Consider the following 23,709-nt stretch of genomic DNA (forward strand, 5'->3'; position numbering starts at 1 on the left):
ATCTGTCAAACATTAAACATTAAGCACATATACAAACATTCAATCTCATTCAGACTGCCGTTTAGACAGGCGATTTAAGTGCGTGCTTACTCTTCACAGATATCAGTATGAATGAGCAACTATGTAGCCACTTAATAGAAATGCTTTGTTTCTCAACAGAAATACATTCCTGACTTGCAATTGAGAGGAAAAAACCCAACTTTTTTTTTTTTTTATGGTTCAGTTGAAATGAATTCCTAGATGATCCAAACACCCTTAGTCCCTTGTTTGTTCCTTGTGTATTAATGAAGAGGACCAAAAATGCACATACCAGTCAAGAAAAGGTTTTTAACTAATTAGAGGGGAGCACCAATAAAGACTTGGACCCAGTTTCCTTCTCTGCACAAAACTGCTGCTCTTAGGAAAAACTTTTCCAAAAGCGTCCACAGAAAAATATGTTTCTAGTCTCAATCAGCCTAGGGATCTTTTAACAGAAGTATTTGGAATGCCATCACAAAAGCAAAATCCAATGACTTCAATGATAACAAAGCTTCTTTTTTATTATTTTTATTATATTTTTATTGATTTTATTGAAACAATCCAAATCACCCAACATTTTGCTTAATTCAGTATTTCATTTTCTTTTCACAGAATTATTCTGTTCCTAGCTTTCATAAGAAGTCATGTTAAAAAGCTTACTTAATCCATACAATTAGGATTGCACAGAACAGTCTGATGTTAAAACATTCAGAGTCTGAAATAAAACGTTTTAATATTTATTTAACAATGCTAGGCCAGGTGTTTTTTTCAGTCCCAAGGGCTTCCAAACACATAAGGATACTTGTTCAAGTAAATTATTTTTCTATTTTTTTCCAGGCTACAGTGGTTCAGGTTCACTCCTTAGGCACTGCTCACTCTGTAATGGCAATGCTCTCCTTGGTATAGCAGAAAACACAACTCATCAGAATGTATTTTAGATGCTGAACAGAATTCTTGTGATTTTATTTTGTCTAGGACTTCAGTCAACCACTTTTTCTGCGCATACAGCCAGCTGTTTTTCTGCAGTTCCAACCGAATCAAAGAATATATTGGAAGGATCAAACTTCAAAATATATTTTGATGTTATTTAAAATATAAAAATACGTATTTATTCTTCACTTGTACAAATGGAAAAAACCTACAGGCATATTGACTTTCCCATTTAATTCCATATTGAAGACATATCACAGGAGCCAGGACAACATCTCCCCAGTAGATCATTCGTTTGTGGAGTCTAAGAAGGATTCATTTTTATGGGCCTCTATATCACCAGCATACATCCCCCAGGAGAAAAAGTTGCCACAGACAACACAGACCTCCATGGTCCTACCATGCGTGGATGCCAATTGACTTATGATAGCCCGGCAGCCAGATGAGACCAAATTATAGATGAAAACCATACTGAACCTAAAGAAAAGTTGGACTGGAGAAGGAAGAGCAAGAAAAACACTGTCAGAAGTTCACAGCCATGCTGTAACCCCTCTGCATAGAAAATACACACTAGCATCTGTGCTGGCCAGCCTACAGCTTAGGAGTTGGATTCTCCACTGTTGTCTCATATGGAAACAGCTGACAGGGATATGTTCTGTCATCTGTTCTCCTACACACAGACTACAAAGCAGTCATTTTAGACTGGGCAACGCACACCTTCCTCTCCTCTCGCTCCGTCTATGAAACTGTGATAAACAGGTGAAGATGTAGTCGTAAGTACTTTGGAAACTCGAGCCACACTGCTTGCTACAACACACCTCCTCAGCAATACAGACCAATTCAGTTTCATCCTAAGCTCACAGCCTCAGCCCTTCTGTTCAGGACTTTTGATTCTGGATTTGATTGATGTTCTGGATAGATACGCATAGCGCAACTACTTACAGCTTTATGAAGAATATTGCGATTAACACCTCTTCTTCTTCACCTAACAAAATGATCATGGAAAAGCTATGTACTGGGGAGCCTTCTCAGGGTTATGCACCAAAACTGGAACACCATGCCCTACCAGCTTCCAACAGAACTGCAACGTACACTTTGTTATAGTCTCTCTAGTTTCAATATGCATATAACATATATAAACCCAAAAAGCTTACTAGAACAAGATACTCAGTGAGCGTGCATTTCTCCCCAAGGTAGAAAACAAGGAAGACCCTACTGTAAGACCCTCTGACATGGCAGCCATCAATTTTGATTACATCTCTAAAATTTGTATATATGTTAACTTTTTGTTTCTAAAAATACACTTTCCTGAGGTTGCTTCTAAAAAGCATACAAGCAATAATCAAAGCACAATTAAAAGAAGAGTGATGTGTAAAATATAAATCCTTTGCTAGATTGAGATTTACACTATTTAAGTATGTATGTAAATTCCTTGAATACCTACTTAAAGTTATGTATGTATTTAAATTGTATTTTGAGAAATGATGCTTGCTAAATTGGAAGATTGGAAAGTTTTGCATATATTTACTGGGTGTTTTTTCAAATAGCAAAAGCAGTAGAAACACCACTGAGCTTAATAATTTACGTAATGAATTAAAGATATTTTAATATATCTTTATATTAAAATACCAGTTTTTGAGAAAAGTAAATATCAATATCTCTGTAGAAGCAAATCTGAAATGAAAACCTCCCACAAGCAGTTTTGCCTAAGGGACTTGATCGTTCAGTGCTTTTCCACTGTCCTGAATTCAGTTCCATCTGAAGCTGTCAAGTGGATGGAAACTATTTTGCTTTTGTGAGTGTCATTCTCCCAATGAGATACTAAATAAATACTACACTTAGCAGTAATAATGCAATTTTAGGGAGGCAGAAATCAAATGTGAATAAATCTCCCATAGTACCGAAGTTGTTGTACCAGTTATTATAAACACACATGCAGTATTACATATTTAGTTTTTTCATTTAAATGTCTTTGAATGTAAATATCCTTAAAATATCTTGTACAGCACACATTGCAAAACAGACATTACTAATTTCCAAAGAAATTGCCTTTCAATGAAGCTTAAATTTTGCCTGTTTAATTGATTACTGAATTAACACTGGGGTTTTTTTCCCCTTGACAGAAAAGTAAATTATCTGTGCTCAGTTATGGCTCGATTTAAATAGCTCTGTGGCAGGTTAGGCTATCATTTTCATGGTGAACTCACCCTCCCACATCCACTATAACACGAAGTATGTACTGGAATTAAAATTCATCAGGGACGAGTTGACTGGCAAAACTGTTCACCTCTCATGAACTTTGAGAACATCTGAACTGTATTTCTGTGACCATAAGGGAGCAGGAACTAGCACTGAAGAGTCTGTCTGAACTGAAAGATCCTGAAAGTCATGCTTAGAAGCTCCAGAAACCAAAGACAAAGCATGGAAAGGCAGGAAACAGTTTTAGGGAACAGTGAAGGATTTTTGGATCCTACCTTTGTACAGTGTTCTGGGGCTGGAATACAAAGGTGTGTAAACCAGCATCCCACTAATCACTTCTGGAAGACTTACTCAACAGCTTAAAGACACTCTTACACACTACCCATAGAGCAGGTCAGAAGAAATTGAACTTAACAACAACCTACTAGATGAGGAACACCGGTCTGTTGGTTTAAAAGGTAACTGAGGCAAGTTCTAGGGTGCTTCCAGCATTATCAAAAAAAAAGATACCAATGGTAAAGATAAGCAATGATAAATACTGTTCTTATTCAATATTTCAACACTCCTGGCTGAACAATTTGAATTTATCATATCATTTTATATAATGATGTATTTAAAAAGCCGTATCATTTTATACTGTCATGATAAATACTCACAAATAAAAGGCAGGGAGGAAAACTGCATTTTATTTTAAAAAAGCTTTACACTTGGCAAGTACTGCAGAATACAGCAATAAGAATACAAAACCTCAGTCTTTCCCCTTCTTTTGAAATTGTTTTGGCAATGTGCCACTGTTGAAAGGTATGGAAGTGTTCTGGGTTTTAATTTTTAAGGTCAAAATAGTGTTTTTCTAGGCTTCAGATTTATGTCTTGTCATCAGGTTCTGCAGACAGAATTCTGTTTTCCTGTCTCGTGAAATGATGTTATTTCAGATCACTATTCACTGAAACTAGTGTGTCTTTAGAACTTGATCTGGAAGAATTATGTTAACTAGCAAGTTACATAAATCTTTTAACCTGTAGAAAAACGGATAATTCATATTTCTTGTTCTGCCAGCTGTACAGCACAGTTGACTTTTTGTGGCTAAACCTTGCACTGCTTAAATTTTCAGAGGATGCAATTCCAGCAGCAGTTATATATGAATTGTGTTGTTCTTCTAAGCTTCTTTCATAATCTTGTAATTCATAACTTTTTAAAATTACACATCTAGAAAGGCTTTCATATAGCTACTAACACCCACAGTTTTAACTTTCAGAATACTGGTATTTACTGAAAAAATAAAATTCCTCCGATAAAACATATGAAATTTTTTTTCTAAATTACATGGACATCTTATTAACAACGAAGCTTCTCTAATGTCAGACTATCCTTTTGCTTTGACAGAGCACTGACGCTGTGAAGGCTATTTTCTGGCTGTATGTAAAATTGTGCAGCAAAAAAGAAGAGGCTCCAAATATGCCATAACCATATCCTGAAAAACGTACTACTCTGCAGAAAAGTTTACAATATTACATTCTTAATATGATACCATTACACTGTTAACTCTCAGGCTAACTTGTCATCATCTATTTAAGCATTCCTAGTATCACCAAAACATAGACATTGAAACTACAACCGTTTTGACAAGACCATTTCATCAAGTCTGTTAATGACTTGGCTGTTAATGGCTGGTACTCCTTGTTCTGGGCTCAGGAGCAGATCTATCATTCAGCACGGCTGGAAATGAGAATAGGAAGCCACTGCAACTCACAGAGGCAAGGTCCTGCTTCAGGAACAGTTAAATGATTTACTGGTCATTTTGAGTTCCAAGACTAAAAGGGCTTTGAACTATTACCAGAGGTGAGATGCTGATATTATGAGCAACAGAACCTCATGTAATGGGAGCTGTATCTAGTGTCCATGTCTCTCATAGCAGAAGAGACCATCAACCTCATGATCAGCAGTACCTTGCAGCTATGAAAAGCAGACGTTCTCCTGCTACCCTCTCCCATTTGGAATGCCCTCGAGTGCAACGTATTCCAGTGACTTGCTGCAGTAACCGAGTCCTTCCCTACAAGAACTGCTGGCATTCACCACTTAAAAAATACATACATCATACTATTATACATTATGAAATTTTAAGCACTGATTAAACCATAACAGCTAATGATTGTACATATGATTTCACTGAGATAACAGAAAGGAAAGCAGTTTATTCTTTTCAGTGTTCTACTGTGGCAATCAAAGATAGTCTGAGTTTTCACATTTCCACCAAAGTCAGAAGAGCTATGGCAGTTCATACACATCAAAGACTTCAACTCTGATTTCCATCCTGAAATCTGATTTAAAAATTAAACTAAGATTATCAGGACCCTAATACAGGATAGAAGTGGTAACTTCCTAAAACCTAGACATGTATAGATTTATAATCACTCTGTTTCTGTATTAGTTCTGCTCTGAAATAGGGAAACTTTTACATGGAAATTGGGATCTAATGAGCTTTTTGGATATGTATGTAAGTACTTCAGCACTTTAAATTCTACATGCAGGGAAAACCTTCTAATCCAATAAGTTTCATTTTCTTTTCCTTACCTATTGTTGCTTTATCCCAATGTTTTAGGTGAAAACCAGCTTAAACTATGAATGCTAACAGTTGGTATTCAGGTAATTAGCTGTAGGAGGTGGGGATGGAGGGGAACATAAACTTTCAGAATTGAATTTTGAACTCTCAAGCAGAAGCCTGCTACTTGCTAACTGCAACTGGTACAGGATAGCTGCAACTTTTTATAATACTCAGACTAAACAAAAGCGGCACGGCCTCAGTCCTGCAGTGACAGAAAGAAACTCAACCACCAGCCACAAGGCTGATCACATGTTGTGCTTCTGGACATGGACCATTTAGTTTGGGGGTCCAGAAGGACCAGGAGGTGGAAAAGAAAGGTCCCTAAAAAGAAGCAGTCATCTCAGAAAGAATTGGGGCTGGAAAGACAAAAGTGAAGATACTGCTTAGATGTAAAATGCTGGAAGTGAGTGAAGACCCCAGGGATTGGGGAGATGGAGGCCAGGCGACGTCCCTGCATTTTGGTCATTGATGCCCAAGGCTAGTAGCTGCAAGCAGTGGCACAGCAGGAACAAATACAATTTTGTGCCCAGCTTTCCCTGGCCAGCAGCCACCTCCGTACCGGGAGGGGCAGTGGGCAGCTAGTAAGTGTGAGGCTGGGAAGGGAGCAAATAAGCCACTGTGGGATGCATCCAAGTCAGGTAAAAGCTCTGATCTCCTTGGTTCTTAAATAAATCTCGGTATCCAGATTCACTACGGGCTACGGTTTACATTGTCTCACCCGCAACATGAGATCTAAGCAACAAACTGCAGGAGATAATAAACTATTTGCAATCGTTTGTCCAGTTCTAGTTCAGACTTCTAAGGAGAGTTTTAATAGAACATTAACATTTATAAGCCAACATGCTTCATTCAGCTGTACATTCTTAAGTCTTAAAAAGTTCAATTTAATGTACTTCGATTCATTTGAGAATGATTCCACAGTTTCAAAGCCATAAACTAAACAGCACAGTAGGTTTTAAATCCACTTGAAATCTCAGCATAGAATTCTTTACGAATTTACCCATTTTTCACTTAAGTGGAAAAACCAGCAATATCTTAGTTCATGGATTCAGGCCCTGTTAATCACAAAATTACACTGCAGAGGTATTAATTAAAAACAAAATTAAATACCCTGCAAGTTTACTGGAGCTACTGGTGCAGCGTTCAGCGTTAACTCTTGACTACTGGCAATAACGAGCAGCTCCAAATTAAAAATAAAGCCTCTTGCTCCTTTTCTATGCTCAGGCTGACTGAAATTGTTATCAAAGTAAACGCCACAGATCTTTTAGGTCTTTATTTCCTCTGACTTTACTTTGTAAGTTCTTCACGGTTCTTTTCCAAGGCTTCTGAAAAAATCAAGTAATAAATTACATGGTCATTGTCAGAATTATATATCTCAAAAAGAAGAGATGCTGAAAAAGAATTAGTAGCACTTGAAAAACTTACCTAATTCCTTCAATTTTCTTTCATAGAAGGTTAAGAAAATGGTTTGTTGCACAGTGAAAAAATGTTAATGGCTAAAAGTACATATGGTGAATAAATGCTGGTGGCTAAAAGTGTAAGTATAATGGAACTAAAAATATAATCTTATGCTGAACTCAGTAAGGAACCTCCATGTACATCAAACTGTTTTTAATGCTCTTTAATGTTAACTATCTGCAAAACTTTAGATAACCTTTAAAATTACCCTAATGATTTATAAATATATATCATTATCTACAGAATATACCCAGATGGAGTTTTTTGCATGGTATTGGATGTCCATGGGCCCTGAGGGGATGCACCCAGAAGTAGTGAGGGATCTGGCTGATGTCATTGTGAGGTCACTATCAACAATCTTTGAACAATCACAGCGACCAGGAGTGTCCAAAAACTGGAGGAAAGCAAATGTCACTTTTAAGAAGGGTGAGGAGGAAGACCCAGGGAACTACAGGCAAGTCAGCCTCACCTTGAGCCCCAGGAAGGTGATGAAACAACTAATCCTGGAAATATATGACTAATTCTGGAATATGCTTTAGTGTCTGACTAATAATGTTTGCTTCAGGTCTCAGATCTTTAATATGGGACCATCTGAAACAAGGAACAGAAGCAAGACTATATATAACCACTGCATTTTCTCAGCACCACCACCACACCCCTTTAATCTTTCCAGGATAACACTTGAAAAGGGAGAAAGGAACCTAAAAATGCTAAGGAAATGCACAATTTGTTCATGAAGTGCTATAGTTGACATAACCTGGAAGAAATAAATTAATTATTGCTTTGAACTGTGGTTAATTTTTTAATGAATTACAACAATTCAAGAATGACTCATGGAAACCTCTCTAGTGCCTGGCCAGGTATATCTGAAGGCCAAAAAGATAAGCAAAATGTTTACAGATTATATCAATGCTTCACTGAAGATAACAATAGTGTTCTACTGACAATAAGTTTACCCAGGATTTCACACTTACACATAAATGGGATTGAAATTAACATTGGGAAATGGTCATACTAATATACCTCACTTGACAGCCTGTGTTTGGTTTCTGTAAGACCGACCCCAAAAGAAGTACAGTAAGAGAGAACTGATGGATGAGACAAACCACTGGAGGCATGGAAGAGACTTCCATATAAGGAGAGATTAAAAAACTGGAATTGTTTCATTTGGAGAGGAAATGAGTTAAGAGTTTACCGGATTCAAGAGGAGGAAGCCAAAAAACCAAACCAGGAAACAAACATACCCACTGTGTCATAACCTTCCGCACCAACAAACTAGAGCGATAGGAGTCTTCATGTCCTAAACAGCAGACAAGCTCTCCAAAGTTCTTTTTGGCAACAAGTCACACCTTACCTAGATTAAGGAAACATTCTTAGGACCCCTTTAAGAGCCTGAGTGAGCCAGGTTTCATTGGAATGACAGTGTCTCCAGGCTTGAGTCACACTACCATATGGATATAAAAACCAGCAGTTTGCAACCTGCGGCCGTTCCTGACTCTCTTCCTCCTTAGTTTCCATTTCAAGTTGTTATAGTCCCCAAAGGAAGGATGTTTGTTTGTTTGTGCTTAGTCCTGTTTTAGCTACAAACCTCAAGCACTTCCTAAGAGAAGATATGTATCTTACCACAAAGGGCTGCAAACATCATGCATCGGAAATAACCATGAGACTGTGTATTGCTATTTACTCTTTCAAAATACCAAAGCCAGCAGTCAGCCAATGAAAGTAAAATTCAGTAAGTGTAACAGTGATATTTAAAGATGTATTTTTTACACAAGCCACATTTAATGTGAAACCTACTGGAGCCATAAGATATTGATACCATGAATTCAGAGTCTGAGAAAGCAGAGAGATTCTCCACAAAGTACATTTTTTGCCTGACATATATCTAAGTAGTGTAGAATACACTGTTGACATGTTAACAACACAACTTGTCTGATGGGCAAGTTATTCCAAGTGGGTTACCTCTTATTTTGCACTATGTTCCCCTCTGAAATATTTACAGCTACTCTCCATTCAAGACTCACTACTATCAGTTAACAAATACACTGATACAAATGTTTGGTCAAGCAGGTATTGGTTATAGAAACTGTCAAACAATGTATCACAAGGCTTGTTCTCTGCTACATGTTGTAGCTAATGAAAATGAAGTGGCAGAGGTAGTTATTGTATGAAAAGGGGATACACTATGGTAAGGAAAAGAGAAATCTTCATGTTTTGGCAGTTTTATGGTTAGAATCTCTGTTAGTAGCAGAAACAACTGAAAGAATTTGAAAAACTGAGAAAAGGAGAAAGAAAATGTAATTCAAGTTTTATTAATCACATACTCAAAAATAGACAATTTAATTTTTTAAAAGGGTGAACCCTTTTTTTTTCTAATACACAGCTTCAAGTGAACCTATAGCAGTGGTCTCCAAGGAGAGGTGTGTCACACACCTGGGTGTGCAGAAGCCAATCCATTAGGGTGCAGAAAGACAATATTAGAACTTCAGCAACACATGTAAGTTATAAATAAATAAATATATATTGGGGGTGTACGCTCCAAAATTTTTAGTGATGGGCCACACAAAAAAATTTTGAGATGAATCTATAGGACTTTGCCACTCTAAGAAAAGTTTAAGTGCTATTAAAGATGCATCCTGTGAAATAATTTATAGCCATGTCCAAATTTCACACACCACAGAATAAGGAAAGACTAAGTGGATTAAACAGATTTATAAAACACTAAAAGAGAGTTGATTGATCCTTTGAAGGAAATACATCTTTTGAGAAAGGATCAGATGAAGTGGGAGATGCTGAAGTATAATACTTGAATAATTTATTGAGTTACTGTTACTCAGTGGGTTGTGTTAAACTCAGTCAAAATGATAATATCTAAAACCTTTTAAAGAAGGGTAAATGTGATATGTATCATATTAAGAAAACTGAATAAAAATTGGTAAGAAAGGAGAAAAAATACCTCACCCAACTGATAATAAGATATTTTAAGGAAAATAAAGGTTTTTTTAAGTCCAGAGATTTTAACTTGTATATAACATAACATAAAATGAACATCAATAATTAATTAGATCTACTTTAGAAGGTGACAGGTGCTTTGCTTTAATGGATTAACCACAATGAATCTAACTGTAATAAGCTGTAATCAACTTCAATCCAGCCTTTCTTGGAAAGCTGGCTATACAACTTAATGATGCATAACAATTAAAAGTTATGTAATTGCTTATTCTACCTTAATCATAACAACACAGGAAATTCACAGGCATTGAGGTTACCTGTGTTAAACTGATGTACTTGAAAAATGTTTATTTTCAGTGAAATCTTGTGATAAGAGTACAAAAGCTTAAGAACAACTGGATCAGACCACAGTCTGCTAAGCCTGGAATCCTGCCTTTCAAAGAGGAGTTCCCAAAGCAGCAGCAGCAGCATCTGGTGGTATTGTCCCAGACCTCAGATGCCCCTGCTTTGCAGCAAAAGCATTCTCTGAAGCAGAGAGGAGGTGACAAAGACAGATGACACAAGGCAAATGACATTACAAGTGCCTTCTGTTTTCTGTCTCTTCCTCTCCTCAGAATTCCAAGACTTGTATTTGCTTTTCTTGACTTGCACTGAGCACTAATATGACATGTTATAAACTTGAACTTCTCAATTTTTGCTAGTATCAGCTACCTCAAAGCCCATTGTTCCATACATTTAAGAAAAAAAAAATAATCAAGAAATTCCCCTGACACTTTATACCGAGCTACACTGAATTTCATCTGGGGTGACACTTGTGCTTTACTATTCATGCCTTCCAGATCATTTATGAATGTATTTAACAGCACAGACCTAAGAACCTCTGCTAGTGACTTGCCTCCACTGTGAAAACAGCATGTTTTTCTACCCTTTGTTTCCTAAGTTATAAACAGTTATTTATCCATTTCAGCATCTATCCTCTTCTTTCATGAAAGAACAGTTTCTTCACGAGCCTTTGGAAAAGAAAGTGTTTGTATGACTTCTGGAAGACCAAGTATGCTATCTCAACTGAACACAAAACTTGACATTTTCATTAAACAGCACACAAATAAATTGAAAATATATTATCTCTGAAAATTGGACAACTAAAGGTGTACAGTGTAGGAAGTCTGATCTATTAACTTACAGAGGAACAGTGACCTCTCATGAAAAGGACCTGTCCTGAGAGAAGGATTTTGTGTTCATCCTCTCTACCAATACTATTTTTTCCAACATTTAGTTTAATTTTTTAATAAATACAAGATGACATTGTTTATTATTACCAACTAATCAAGATTTTAAAATGGCATCTAGAATCTTGACATAAGCAGGAAATTATTAAGAGTTCAAAAAGCTTAAAAACGTAAAGATTATTTTGTTCCTATGAAGAAATACATGGCTAGCAATACACTTGCAAATCACATTCACAAAATCTTGCAATTATTTCATGTTTTCTGCTGCTGAAATAATCATTAAATACTAACAACATACAGAAAAGTCCATGCAGAAGAACAACTAGCATGACCAATATTGCTGTAAGAGCGCTAGAAGCAAAGCTGACACATTTAACTGCTTCTCTACCAACATTTGCCTGTTGCATATCATTTACACAGCATGTACTGTTGATGATGCTGCCAGAGAACATAAGGAAGTGATGTTGACAGGAGATCTACTTTTTTCACCCTACTTTTACCTACTTCCTCCTGCAGCAGAAAGAAAAGAATGGTAAGGCAAGACAGGAGGGGGAGTTCTGAAAGATTCTGCTGATGCAGAAAAAATACAAATTTTGAAGTCTGTATCCAGAAGGTAACAACAATAACATATATGAGCTGAAGAAAAGACAATGAGGTAAAACAAAGAAAGAAGGAAAGAACCTTTCAGTCTTAGCAAACACAAGTCATCTATCTGAAATTCATGATCCCAGAACAATGTAGGCCAACACTGAAGGATACAAAGTCAATCCACTTTAACCTGATCAGTAATGAGCCTTACCTCTAAAGACATAAGAAAAAAAAGATGACAGCTGGAGACAATTAAAAGGACATAGAAGAAGAATAATCTAAAAGATACCATCTTAGACAGGACAGAGAAAAGACAGTTGTATTTCTCAAAAACACCAGAAAAATAGTGTGTTAACATAGATAGCCATAAAGGCACCAAAAGAAGGATGCTTTTCAATCACAACGAAACAAAATCACAAACTGTGACCAAGTACATAAGTACTATAAAATGATGTCCAAAGATATAACATCATAATGTTCATCTCATGGAAGTGGCAGTCAAACAAAAATTACAATCCAGTTGTTGATACACAGCATGTACTATAATGGTATAGTTATCCACAGCTTTTATTCAGTTCAATGTATTTTATCCTATACAAGACCATATAATATTGAATCCAAATAAAATGTCTGCATTGCACAATCACGTGGTGTAACACCTATGTGATATTAAAACAGAAACAGCTTCTTCACAAAAGCATTGGATCAATTCCTGCCCTCATCAGCTCAGCAAGGAAACATAAAATCACTGCTATTTGACTTTCTTGCTACAGGAATCCTGCCAGATTGAGCACAAGTGCTCACAGCAAGCAGATGAAGTACGTTACACTAATTCACACAAGATGCTGATGTTTCATCATCTGCCTTCCAGCACTGGGCAAAAACTTCTTACACCCCTATGTAATTTTGCTCCAGTAAAACTAGACAGATTTTTTATAATCAAACTCATATTAAAACTGTAAATATAAAATTGTTTTTTGCTGTATATAACATGAAAAGACAACAAGTTTACACAGCAGTTTTTAATAAACTTTGATGAACAAGATATAGTGTAGGACATAAACTAGGCTGCCAGGAATGTAAGTCTGAAGGCATCTAAAGTAACTGTTTCCTTGAAATCCTCAAAAAACAGGGTGCCCAAAGAATCTGAGTAGAGAAGTACAGAGCCGCAGCAACTCTCATTTGTCAGCTTGTTCTATAGAGTCTGTAAATGGTAAATATAGTTCATCGCAAAAAGGTCACAAATTCACAGACAAAGTGGTGGTGGCTGTACCTACAGACAGCTTGAAACAGTAACGTCAACGCACCCTTCATTTTAGAAAGAGGTTAACTTATCTACAACCCAGATCTCATGTAATAACTAATGTAAAAGCTTCTAAGTATTTAACTTCTCAAGAAAGAAAGGATATGAAGGACTGTACCTCTCAATCATTATTATCTCTTTATTGGTATTAATGGCAATAATAAATAAAACATTTTTAAAGGCTAGTCAGAAGAATACCAAAGAGCTTCAAAAACTAGGAGTTAAGCTTAAAGAAGTGAGTTTATCAGAGCAAGCACATTCCATTCTGCTCAAATCTACTGTGAATTTTACATTATGTTATCTTGGCGATTTGCATTTGCATCCTTTGTTTCATAAGTGGAACATGAAAGCAACTTCTTCATAGGTCCAGTCGAAGTTTGCAGCAGCTACTACTTAATCACATCAAGACTGAAGAACACTTTTCAGCTTAAGCTCACCTCACATAAATGTACTTCCTTTTCTTGAGCAAACAGTAAGATTGCACTTTAAGGAGAGAGACCTACAAAGATACAACTTCCGGTTTCTCTTCCTTTCAGTGTTTATGAATGACTGACTGCTCATTTACAGCCATCTCTGATCATAGCTTTGACTGCAGCTTCTATACCTTGCTTCCTGGTTTGGGCTGCCTACTAATTTTTTGAGAGTATTCTAATCAAAAGGACCCCTTCCTACAAATATAACATGATAACATCCTTTCTCCAAAGATTTGGATCCTTTTTTGGTCTGAACTGCAATTTAACTAGGTGTCGGATTCAACGAACACATTAATGGAGACTTCCACAGCACTAGTAAAGGACTTTCCTTTCTTGTGCATCAGGAGACCAGAAGTTTTCTAACATTTTGAAGACGAAATGAAATAGAAAGCTCACAGCTAAGAATTCTAACAGCAACATGGCAAGCAATATATTACTGACAGAATGGTATTAGTGATACTGGTCAATGAATGCCCTGGAGTGCAGCCTAATGGACCAGCAGGGTTCAACATACAAATTTGTGGGTTTCATACACTTCTGAAGTGCCCCCATACCTCCTATACAAACGCTATCAGAATACCATGTAGTCAACTTAAATAAAGTGTTAAAACAGGTATTTTAAAAAATACGTAAAATGAAAGGAAGAAAACAATATAAGAGGTAAAAATAAAACTATTTATGAGGGCCACTAACGTTCATAATGAAAGTTCTCTTTTCCTCTTTCAATGTGCAGCTGACTGTATCTGTAACTCGACGTAGCCTTTTGCCTCCACTTTGATCATAATGCCCGACCTTTCACTTCCAAAAAGCCAGAATCTATATGGGCACTGAACAACAATTTATCTGGCTGGCTGCAATAACCTGTGCTTATGTCCTGTGGACCAGCCAGCAGACAGACACAGAACATCTGTTCAGCGAGTTATGTGATTCTTACACTCCACTAAAATCCTACTGAATAATGCACCAATGCAAAATACAAGCAATAATGTTCATTATGAATATCAAAGCACAGCAGGTGCTGCATTCAGAGCTGATTAAATTTCTTGTGTTTCACCAAAAACCTCTAGCTCTACCACAAACTGTGTCGGTTATACTGTATGATGTCCACAGGTACAATTTTTTTTTCCTGAAATGGGCTAAAGTGCTTCAGCTACAATGAGCAACTCCTCTCAAATATATATTTTTCTAGATAAATTCTCCTATATTTCAAGGACCTGTAATGTAAGCTCTAAACTAGAAAATGATCATATTTATTATTCCTTAAACTGCCAAGAACATAAGTACAATAAGAAAAGGAAATTAATCACAGGTTGTCCAACCTTTATAAAAGACCTTGTAACGAAGTCAGCTACAGTGAAAATTAGAAAATGCATAGTGTTAGGGTATGAACTCAGTGTATAAACCCATAGCACTAGGGCTGACAGTTCAGCTTTCTCTACCCTGATGGTTTATTGACATGTACAATAAAAAAATGAATGCAGTGGATCAGTATGGCTCTCAACATCAGATACCAATGCCTCAGGGGACGTTTACCCACAGCAAACGAGTTTTCAGCAACAAAGCTGTAGCCTCTTTCAGACACACCATTCAAAAACAATTGCCATAATATACCTTGAATTTACAGAACTTCAGAAAGTATGTTCTGTTTAATATTTGTAATGTAAGCTAGAAATCAAATACTTCAATCAGTTCAACAAAAGCATCTGATTGTATTTCTTCTGTCCTTCCCACAGCTCAAGTGCAAAGTGCTCAATACTCTCCACTGTAGTGGTCAAGGCCAATCTCTCCTGTTTTCAGAGAGTTTTTTCCTCCTTTCAAAACACATTTTCAAGGCATATCCAGATTATGAAGTATCATGAAAAAAATTCTTATGGTCCCATATTTAGGTGTGGGTTGTTGTTTTTTTTTAAAAATAAAGCAGAGATAACCCATCTTCAGCTAGTTTGTGATACACTATTGCCAAAATTTATAATACTTTGAAACTATGTCTGAATATATTTCCATTAAAAACTGCCAGCACTATTTCAAATACCTCCCTGAACACTAGACTATTTCCACAGTTCTTTCTCTTCTCCAGTGTTGCTGAACTGGGAATACTTTCCTCCCTTCCATGACACAGGAATTTCAACACTGCGGAAATTAATTGCTGCATTTAGTTAGGGCTCATTTGTGGGAAGACACTGGTGCTCTTGCGTGTTTATGGAGAAAATGTATTTAATTTCTCATATAACTTCAGATATCTGACTGAAGGTGAGTGTAAACAATCATCAGTCAGGCCATGGTGTATTATGAGTTTCATTTGCTGCCTTTTGCATTTAGAGAGAAAGCAAGTCTTCCAAGCACAGTGTTGTCTAGTGAAAAACACTAAACTGGTAGTAGATTAACCATTTAGTTAGAAGATTCTAACTAAATCCAGCAATTTCCGCAATGTTAAAATTCACGTGCAACTCGGGGAGGAAACCATTCCCAGTCCTATAATATTCTAATATTGGAACAGGTACTGTGGCTGCATGGCTGATCTTTTGCTATAGTGGTACAGACCACCAACCAGGATGAAGAGGCAGATGGAACATTCTACAGGCAGCTGGGAGAAGCGTCACGATCACTAGCCCTTGTTCTCACAGAAGACTTCAACTTACCGTGTGTCTGTTGGAAATACAACACAGCGGAGAATCAGCAGTCTAGGGGGCTCCTGGAGTGTGTGGAAGATAACTCCCTGACGCAGCTGGTCAGTGAGCCAGCCAGGCGAGATGCCCCACTGGACATGCTGTTTACAAACAGGGAAGAACTGGTGGGTGGTGGCGTGGCTGGAGGGCGCCTTGGGCATAGCGATCACGAGATGGTAAGAGTTTTCAGTTTTCAGAGGAGTAAGGAGGAGAGTCAGCAGAACCTCTACCTTGGGCTTCCAGAGGGACAACAACTTTGGCCTGTTTAAGAGCCTGGTTGAGAGAGTCCCTTGGAAGACAGTCCTGAGGGGCCAAGGGGTCCAGGAAGGCTGATGGAGCCCAGCTTTCCTTGGGATGGCTGAACACCTGCCTGCCGATGGAAAGTAGTGAATTAATTCCTTGTTTTGCTTTGCTTGCATGTGGGGCTTTTGCTTTATCCATTAAACTGTCTTTATCTCAACCCACGAGTTTTCTCACTTTTACTCTTCTGATTCTCTCCCCATCCCATTGTGGGGAGAGTGAGTGAGCGGCAGTGTGGGGCCTGGTTGCTGGCCAGGGTTAAACCATGACTTATTCAGAGGACCTAGAAATGTATTTTGATGATCTGTGGTGATATGATGGCTTGATAAATGTTAACTGAAGTCATCCTTACAAAAACAATTTTTGGAATGAAGATGTTGAAGAACTGTTGTTAAAGGATATTAATTCTCTTTCTCAGTTTTGTTTCTTAAAATATAACAGGAGTGAAAGACATAATTAATACCCTACATAAGTCAGATTTCTTATGTGGCCATGCCCACCACAGTAGAATAGTTCAAGAGCAGAGCACTGACTCACACAAGAACTCGGGCAATGGAAGAAAAAAGCGAAGGTGAAAAAGAACAACTAATATTCACACATGTTACAACACAGACTGACTTAAAGCATCTAAGGTGCATGCTTGTAATCTCTTTTCAGTCCCATTTCACCATATGGCGCTATAATGATTTCCACAAGATTAAGAGAGAATACCATTTGATTAAATATGAAGGAACAGTAAGCTTCACCTTCTTAACTAAAGCAGCACAAGGAAGGCAAGGGAAAATGTCGTCCTGTTGCTGAATGGGACAGGCTTCCTGGTGACAAAGGCTATGGAAAAGGCCAAGGTACTCCATGCCTCACCTCAGTCTTTACTGGCAACTCCAGCCTTCAGAAATCCCAGATCCTTGAAACCAGAGGGAAAGTCTGGAGCAAGTAAGATTCACCTCCAGCAAAGCAGAACCAGATTAAGGAACATTTAAGCAAAGTGGACATACATAAATCCACGGGGCCTGACAGCTGGTCTGTAAGTGCTGACCAATGTCATCATGTGGTCACTCTTGAGTACTGTATAGTGTCCAGTTCTGGCCTCTTTAGTCCAAAAAAACCACAGACTTAACCTAAATAATAAACTAATCTAAATCATAACCTAAAAATAAATTATTTGCCATCTTTTGCACAGGGTCAGAGCACATTTCTGGTATGCACCAAACATATTGGATGAACATTATGTGAACTTGATTATTTGATAGCATTATCACTACTTAGGGCTACATTTTTTTTTAAGTACTCTGTACTGTTCTAAATCTATTGCCTCTGATGCTACTTTTAAAAAGTGCTTTTAAAAAGAATACTCAGTCAGCTTTGCTGATATAAAATACTATAAATAGACATTTATTTACATAAGAACTAAATAAAAATTTTTCATTGCTAAGGAAGGAAAGGCCCAAGGAAGACTTTCCAGTCTTTTGGCAAAGAGGAGAAAAATTATTAATTCAATTGTTCAATAAAAACCATGAAAACAAAGTCATAGTCTTTGGACCATATGGAATTAAGAAACCAGTATACCTTGCCAGAAGAGTCTTAAGATTCCTCAACCTTTACTTGTAAGTAAAAAAAGGCACTTCATTCTATTCAGGACATGAGCGATGGCTGTAGTTAAGATGACAGAAATTAGGCACCCTCAAAATAACATGTGAAACTGCTTTTAGCCATGGACTGGTGGTTGGTCAAAGAGATAGTAATACTTCTTCCTTATATTTCCCAGAAGTAGCTTCAGATATACTGGGGGGTGGGCAGGGGGAGAAGGAGAGGAGGGGAAGTGGGAGGGATGTGGACAGGACACAAAAAACCCAACCCAAGCCAAGCCAAGAGAAAGAAAGAAACTAGTTTTATTACTAACTACAGCCTATAGGATGATAAAATTGAAACAAAAATTATTCTCAGAGATTAGAACTACTAATTGATTTCAGTGAATACAAATTAATGAAATCAAGAATTCAAGACTCAGAAATGCTATGACTATGCAGGTATGATCACACTACTTCCTATAGAACTGTGAAACTATGCAAAAAATTGCAATATACTTAGTTCTTAATACATCATAATCTTACATGTGTTTTGCACTGCAAGTTTATTCAAGATACATTTTTCTTAATCTATTAATTTCCTCCATTAGAATGACCTTCTAAAATATTTGGATTCCTCTAAAGTTTTATCTTTATTTTTTCAGCACATGACGACACAGTTGCACAACCCATCATACTACAGTTGCGCAATAATACAGTCAGTGAATTGCAAAAGGGAAACAGTCCATCACAGAAATGACATAAATCAACAACAAGGTAATAAACAAATTTCTTTCATGAGTTCATCATAAATAAAACTACATAAAATGATACAGCTGACCAATAGTGTTAACAACTGCATTAACAGAATTACTAGGAAAAGTATAATAGTACACTTTAGTGATTTGCCTTTAGCTAAAATTTGTCAGTAGAACACAGTAAAACAAAGTACAACAATACTTTGTGATACTAAAAATTCCAAGGCTTCAGCCAGCAATGTATACTCCAAGCTGGAGCATGAGAGGAAAAAATAGATGGATCTTGGGCAATTGTCGCTACCACCCACATTTTCACACAGTGCTGGTTTAATAGCCTTCATCTAAATATTGCAGAGATGCTTATGCTTGACCACTTTCGTGGAGAGATGCTTCACGTAAAAAAATAAAACTATAAATTCCCTAATGTTCTTAAACAATGTTTAATGTTCTTAAATAATGTTCTTATCACTTGCAAGTACTGCATAAAGTGCTGCTCTTGAAGATTTAAACAGCTACTTGCTTAATTTTGGTGAACTGGAAGATATGTGGTCTCCATTTCAAAAGCACACAAACAATACATCAAGTGAAGTACTAAATTCCTTGCTGATTTTTTTCCCATTGCATCTGATTTACCAATCTGGAGTGATTATTTTTTGTAGGAAATATGAAATAGAGGTTACTGGAACCTTTTCAAAAGGGAAAAATTTGTTTCCTGATATGGAAAAGATGAATGATGACTTACAGGAATGACTTTCATTATCCTTTATTGTACTTCTTACTATCCTAATCAAAGAGTATGGAATAGGATCCTATACAAGAAAACTGTATTTAAATGCTTAGTTGGTTTAGATAATGTGACCTAACGCTTACCTCCACACTTCTCAGCATCCATTAGGACTTTGGCTTTCTCTTCACTAATCCTACATTCTTCTATAGATTCAATTTCTACTTTATATGACATACATGTCTCCCTATTTTTAAACATCTTTCCAGATTGCTCTAACTGCATATTCCAACTGCAAATACAAAGCCCTTCAGCCATCTTCTAGGTTTTATTTATCAAATACAACCTTCACATCTTTACAAGTCCATACCCTTGTAAACTTTGCACTATTCCTAGTCACATACCTCATCCCTTCTTACATCTAAGCTTTTGACAAGTCCTATTGACACCTAATGGCATCCCCAGATGTCCTCAATGTTCCAGTCAAGATGATATGTGCTTATTTCCTACTTCAGTTAGAGTAAACCGCTCCTTATGGCCACTCTGCTGGCTAAATATGCTCCTTAAATCCATTTGTCATTTCATTACCTCCAAAATGTTGGACTTTGACCTCATGGTTCACTCATACTTTTCTTACACCCCTTCACCTGCTAGTCACCTTCAGACTATAACTTTCATTCTCTGGCTTTGCATGGACTTACATAATCAACTTGTCTCCTCTGACTTTTGTATTTCCTAGGCCTAAATAGTTATTTCTTTTGCTCCACCTTTTCAGCTTCCATACCATCATTTATACCTGTCACATAACCAATAGTCCTGTACAAGAAGCATCCAGAACTCCTCTTGGACAGCCATCCATAAAAAAATATATATTTCTATAATTTTATTTGCTTCCCTACCTAGTAGTTAATTTTTTTTCTTCCTTTCCTTTTCTAATTTTAAAAATAAATCATGTAAAGAGTCAGAGCAGTCCTGGCAGGCACTGTTATGCAGGGCTCTGAAAAAGCAGTTATTCCTATTTCCAGTGGACATTTTCATGGCACTTCATACAACATAAAAGCCAAACCTCCTTACTTTGAAAGGATCCAGGTCACTGTTAGGAAGAATGGTCTTGAGAATTCCTCTCCACAGGTAAGTATGAACTGACTGCATCAACTAACAGAAAAATTTAGACTCTATTCAATTAAATATTAAACTGTTGATACTTTATGCGAGATACGTGAAGATCAATTCTAATTTTCAACATACTTTGTTAATTAAGTAAATGTTAAAAAATCTATTGCATTTTGTTGTTAATTGCTATATTTCATTTTTACTGTGCTTCTTTGAAAAGGGTTAGGCAGCCATACAGGATGATGTTTTCCTCTAAAACCGCAGAATATACATTATTTCAAATTTTTGTTTGTTTATTAATATTAACCTGTTGTTAAATAGTAATATGGACAAAATAAGGTTGTTTAAAAGTATACAATGGAACAGGAAGAAAAAAAATAATTAATAGGTATAATATGCCTATATAAACCTGAGAAAGATTTTAACCCAGCATAGGTGAAAGTCCATGCAAATAAAATTTCCTTTCTCTTGAATCCTAATTAGAACAAAAATACTGTGGATGTTTCTGGCTGCAAAAGCATGACAGTACTTTTCATTGTTTTTTAGTTACCTGATAAGACAACTTCAACTAGGTCTCCTTCTTGGATATCTGCAGCTGATTTCACTAACTGGAGAATGTTCTCAGAGGTAGGGTCATGGCGGAAGAGCAGAATTTTGTCGTACATTCCATAGAAACCACATTCGGGAAACTGCAAATACAAACCCGTAAGAATTTACTACAGTGTAAAACACATAACTGTAAAATACAATTAATATAACATTAATTTTTGAGGAAAGATTGGACCATTCCTCAGATGAGTATCAAATAGAATATGTATTTTTTCATATATGACATTATTCATCACTATATTCTGAAAAGGGCTTTTCCCCCAGGCAAGTCAGTCGTTTGCTTTTCTCCTCCTCTGTAAGCAATGTGATATCCACTAGGAATGCATTTGTTTCTCTTGCATTTCCATAGCCACTGCTGATAACTTTTTCAAAGACAAGTTCCTGTGCCAGGTGATCTAATTAGACACTCCTGGTGCAGGTGTTTGGTCTATGTGACCTATGGAGGTCCCGTCCAGCCTATATTATTCCATGATCTCTCTCCAGATTACTGCCAAAAAGATGCCTTGAGGCCAGAAGAAATATTTTTCAGCTCTGCCTAAGATGTAACCCCTAAAAGAGAACTCATTAGGAAATACCTATGTCTTGAGACTAAAGTTACTAGGCACATACTAACTTAAGGTACTAGACACATAAAACAACATTCTCAAATTTAATAATAATCATTTATTTCAATGCAGAGAAAGTGGAGCTTTGAAAAGGGATTAAATCCTGTTGAAACTAAAAAAAAAAAAAAAAAAATCAAAAAAACCCATAGAGGTTATAACTAAGCAACATTTTTTCCCAGTTCTTTTTTTGCTGCAGCACAAAAATGTGAGTTAATTTTTTTCACATTCCCAGTTTAAAGAACTAAGATATTGTTTTGAAAACACTGCCAAGAAACCATTTTTCTTAAACAAAAGATTCAACTCAATTTTACGTGACTGAACTACTCTATGTATTATTCGGGAGTTTTATCAACACGCTGTGAAAAAAATCACAATAAGCATAGCACAAGAGATAAACTGGCAGGTTTTGAGGTTATAATTACTTTGAAAAGAATGCAGCACATAAGGAAGCCAACAAAAAGTACTTTAAAACAATATATTCATTACTGATTTCTAGAAGCTTCAGAACCTATCCAAGTATCCCAAGAAAGTTATACTTGCTTTTTTTTTTTAAGCTTTAAAGCATGGTTTAAAAAAAGAGAGACACAAAATGGTCAGATCCCTGGTTTGAATGAAATGCATCTAAATCTCTGAAGTTTTGTCTGTTGTATTCCAAATTATACCATAATTACTAAGCCACTGCTAATTCTTGGTTGAGCAGATTGCTTGCCTGAAAGAAAAAAAAAAAAAAAAAGTTGCTGTAATAGCTATTCATACAGGTTTTATACTCAACAGAAAATTTCCAGACTCTGAAACATAAAAAATTCTCACAGAGTATCTGCAAAGTTCTGCTACAGTGCATGTGTTTAAAGATGCAGAATTTCTGTTCATGTGCACTGTGCACCACATTAACATTCCTAGATAGATCAATTATCTATACAATATGAGACACTATTTCAAGGCCATTTCTTTGAACACCTTTATCATTTATTAATTATGAACTGAAAGAGTTGGCAATTTATTGCTGAACTTTGAGAAGGTTGCCACCAACATCAACACATAATACTTCTAAACTGGCATTACAATTACATATATAAAAAAAGACATACTTGTAAAACTAGCAATCAGTTTCATATTCATATTCACAGTCTCGGCTGAGTGGCCACAGCAACAGCAAGGTGTACTTCATGTTCATAAAGCTGAAAACAGCTTACTATGTCATGTTCAAATCCCATTTCCAAGATATTTCTCACTGATGACTGTCATCTCTAGGTGAACCAAAAACCTGCTCTCGATAAGTGTGGTCTGTTGCCTTTGAAAAACAGTATTCATGCATCTATTCTTATGAAGAGAAGCAAGCCCAGTATTTTGTATTTTCATATTCCCCTGTAAAATGAGGAGCACTGAATGATCTAGTTTTGTAAAAGATATGCAGTTCCATGTTCAAAACTTACAGAAGCAACATCAGGTGGAATAAAATTAGTAAAGGCGAAGATTGTCATATAGGCCACATTTTTAATGAAGTTTTTAGCCAGGCAGAAGTCACATTTTGTCATGAATATATGGAATATTCTTAATCTTGCATAAAGACAACATAACCTAGATGGCATACTCTTCCGCAGTCTCAAATGTGAAGAT

The 23,709-nt window shown here is 36.5% G+C and overlaps 1 protein-coding gene across 5 annotated transcripts in view; it reads right to left on the reverse strand.

Moving 5' to 3' along the window:
* PRKD1 (protein kinase D1) overlaps positions 1-23,709 on the reverse strand; it is a 143,500-nt gene that overhangs the window by 49,248 nt on the left and 70,543 nt on the right. For all 5 annotated transcript variants that reach the window (XM_037395007.1, XM_037395005.1, XM_037395006.1 and 2 more), the window contains exon 2: positions 21,429-21,567. In XM_037395007.1, coding sequence (XP_037250904.1) covers positions 21,429-21,567 — 139 coding nt within the window. The remainder of the gene's footprint in view (positions 1-21,428; positions 21,568-23,709) is intronic.

The sequence above is a fragment of the Falco rusticolus genome, chromosome 7 (assembly GCF_015220075.1).
Source record: "Falco rusticolus isolate bFalRus1 chromosome 7, bFalRus1.pri, whole genome shotgun sequence".
Taxonomy (NCBI): Eukaryota; Metazoa; Chordata; class Aves; order Falconiformes; family Falconidae; genus Falco; species Falco rusticolus.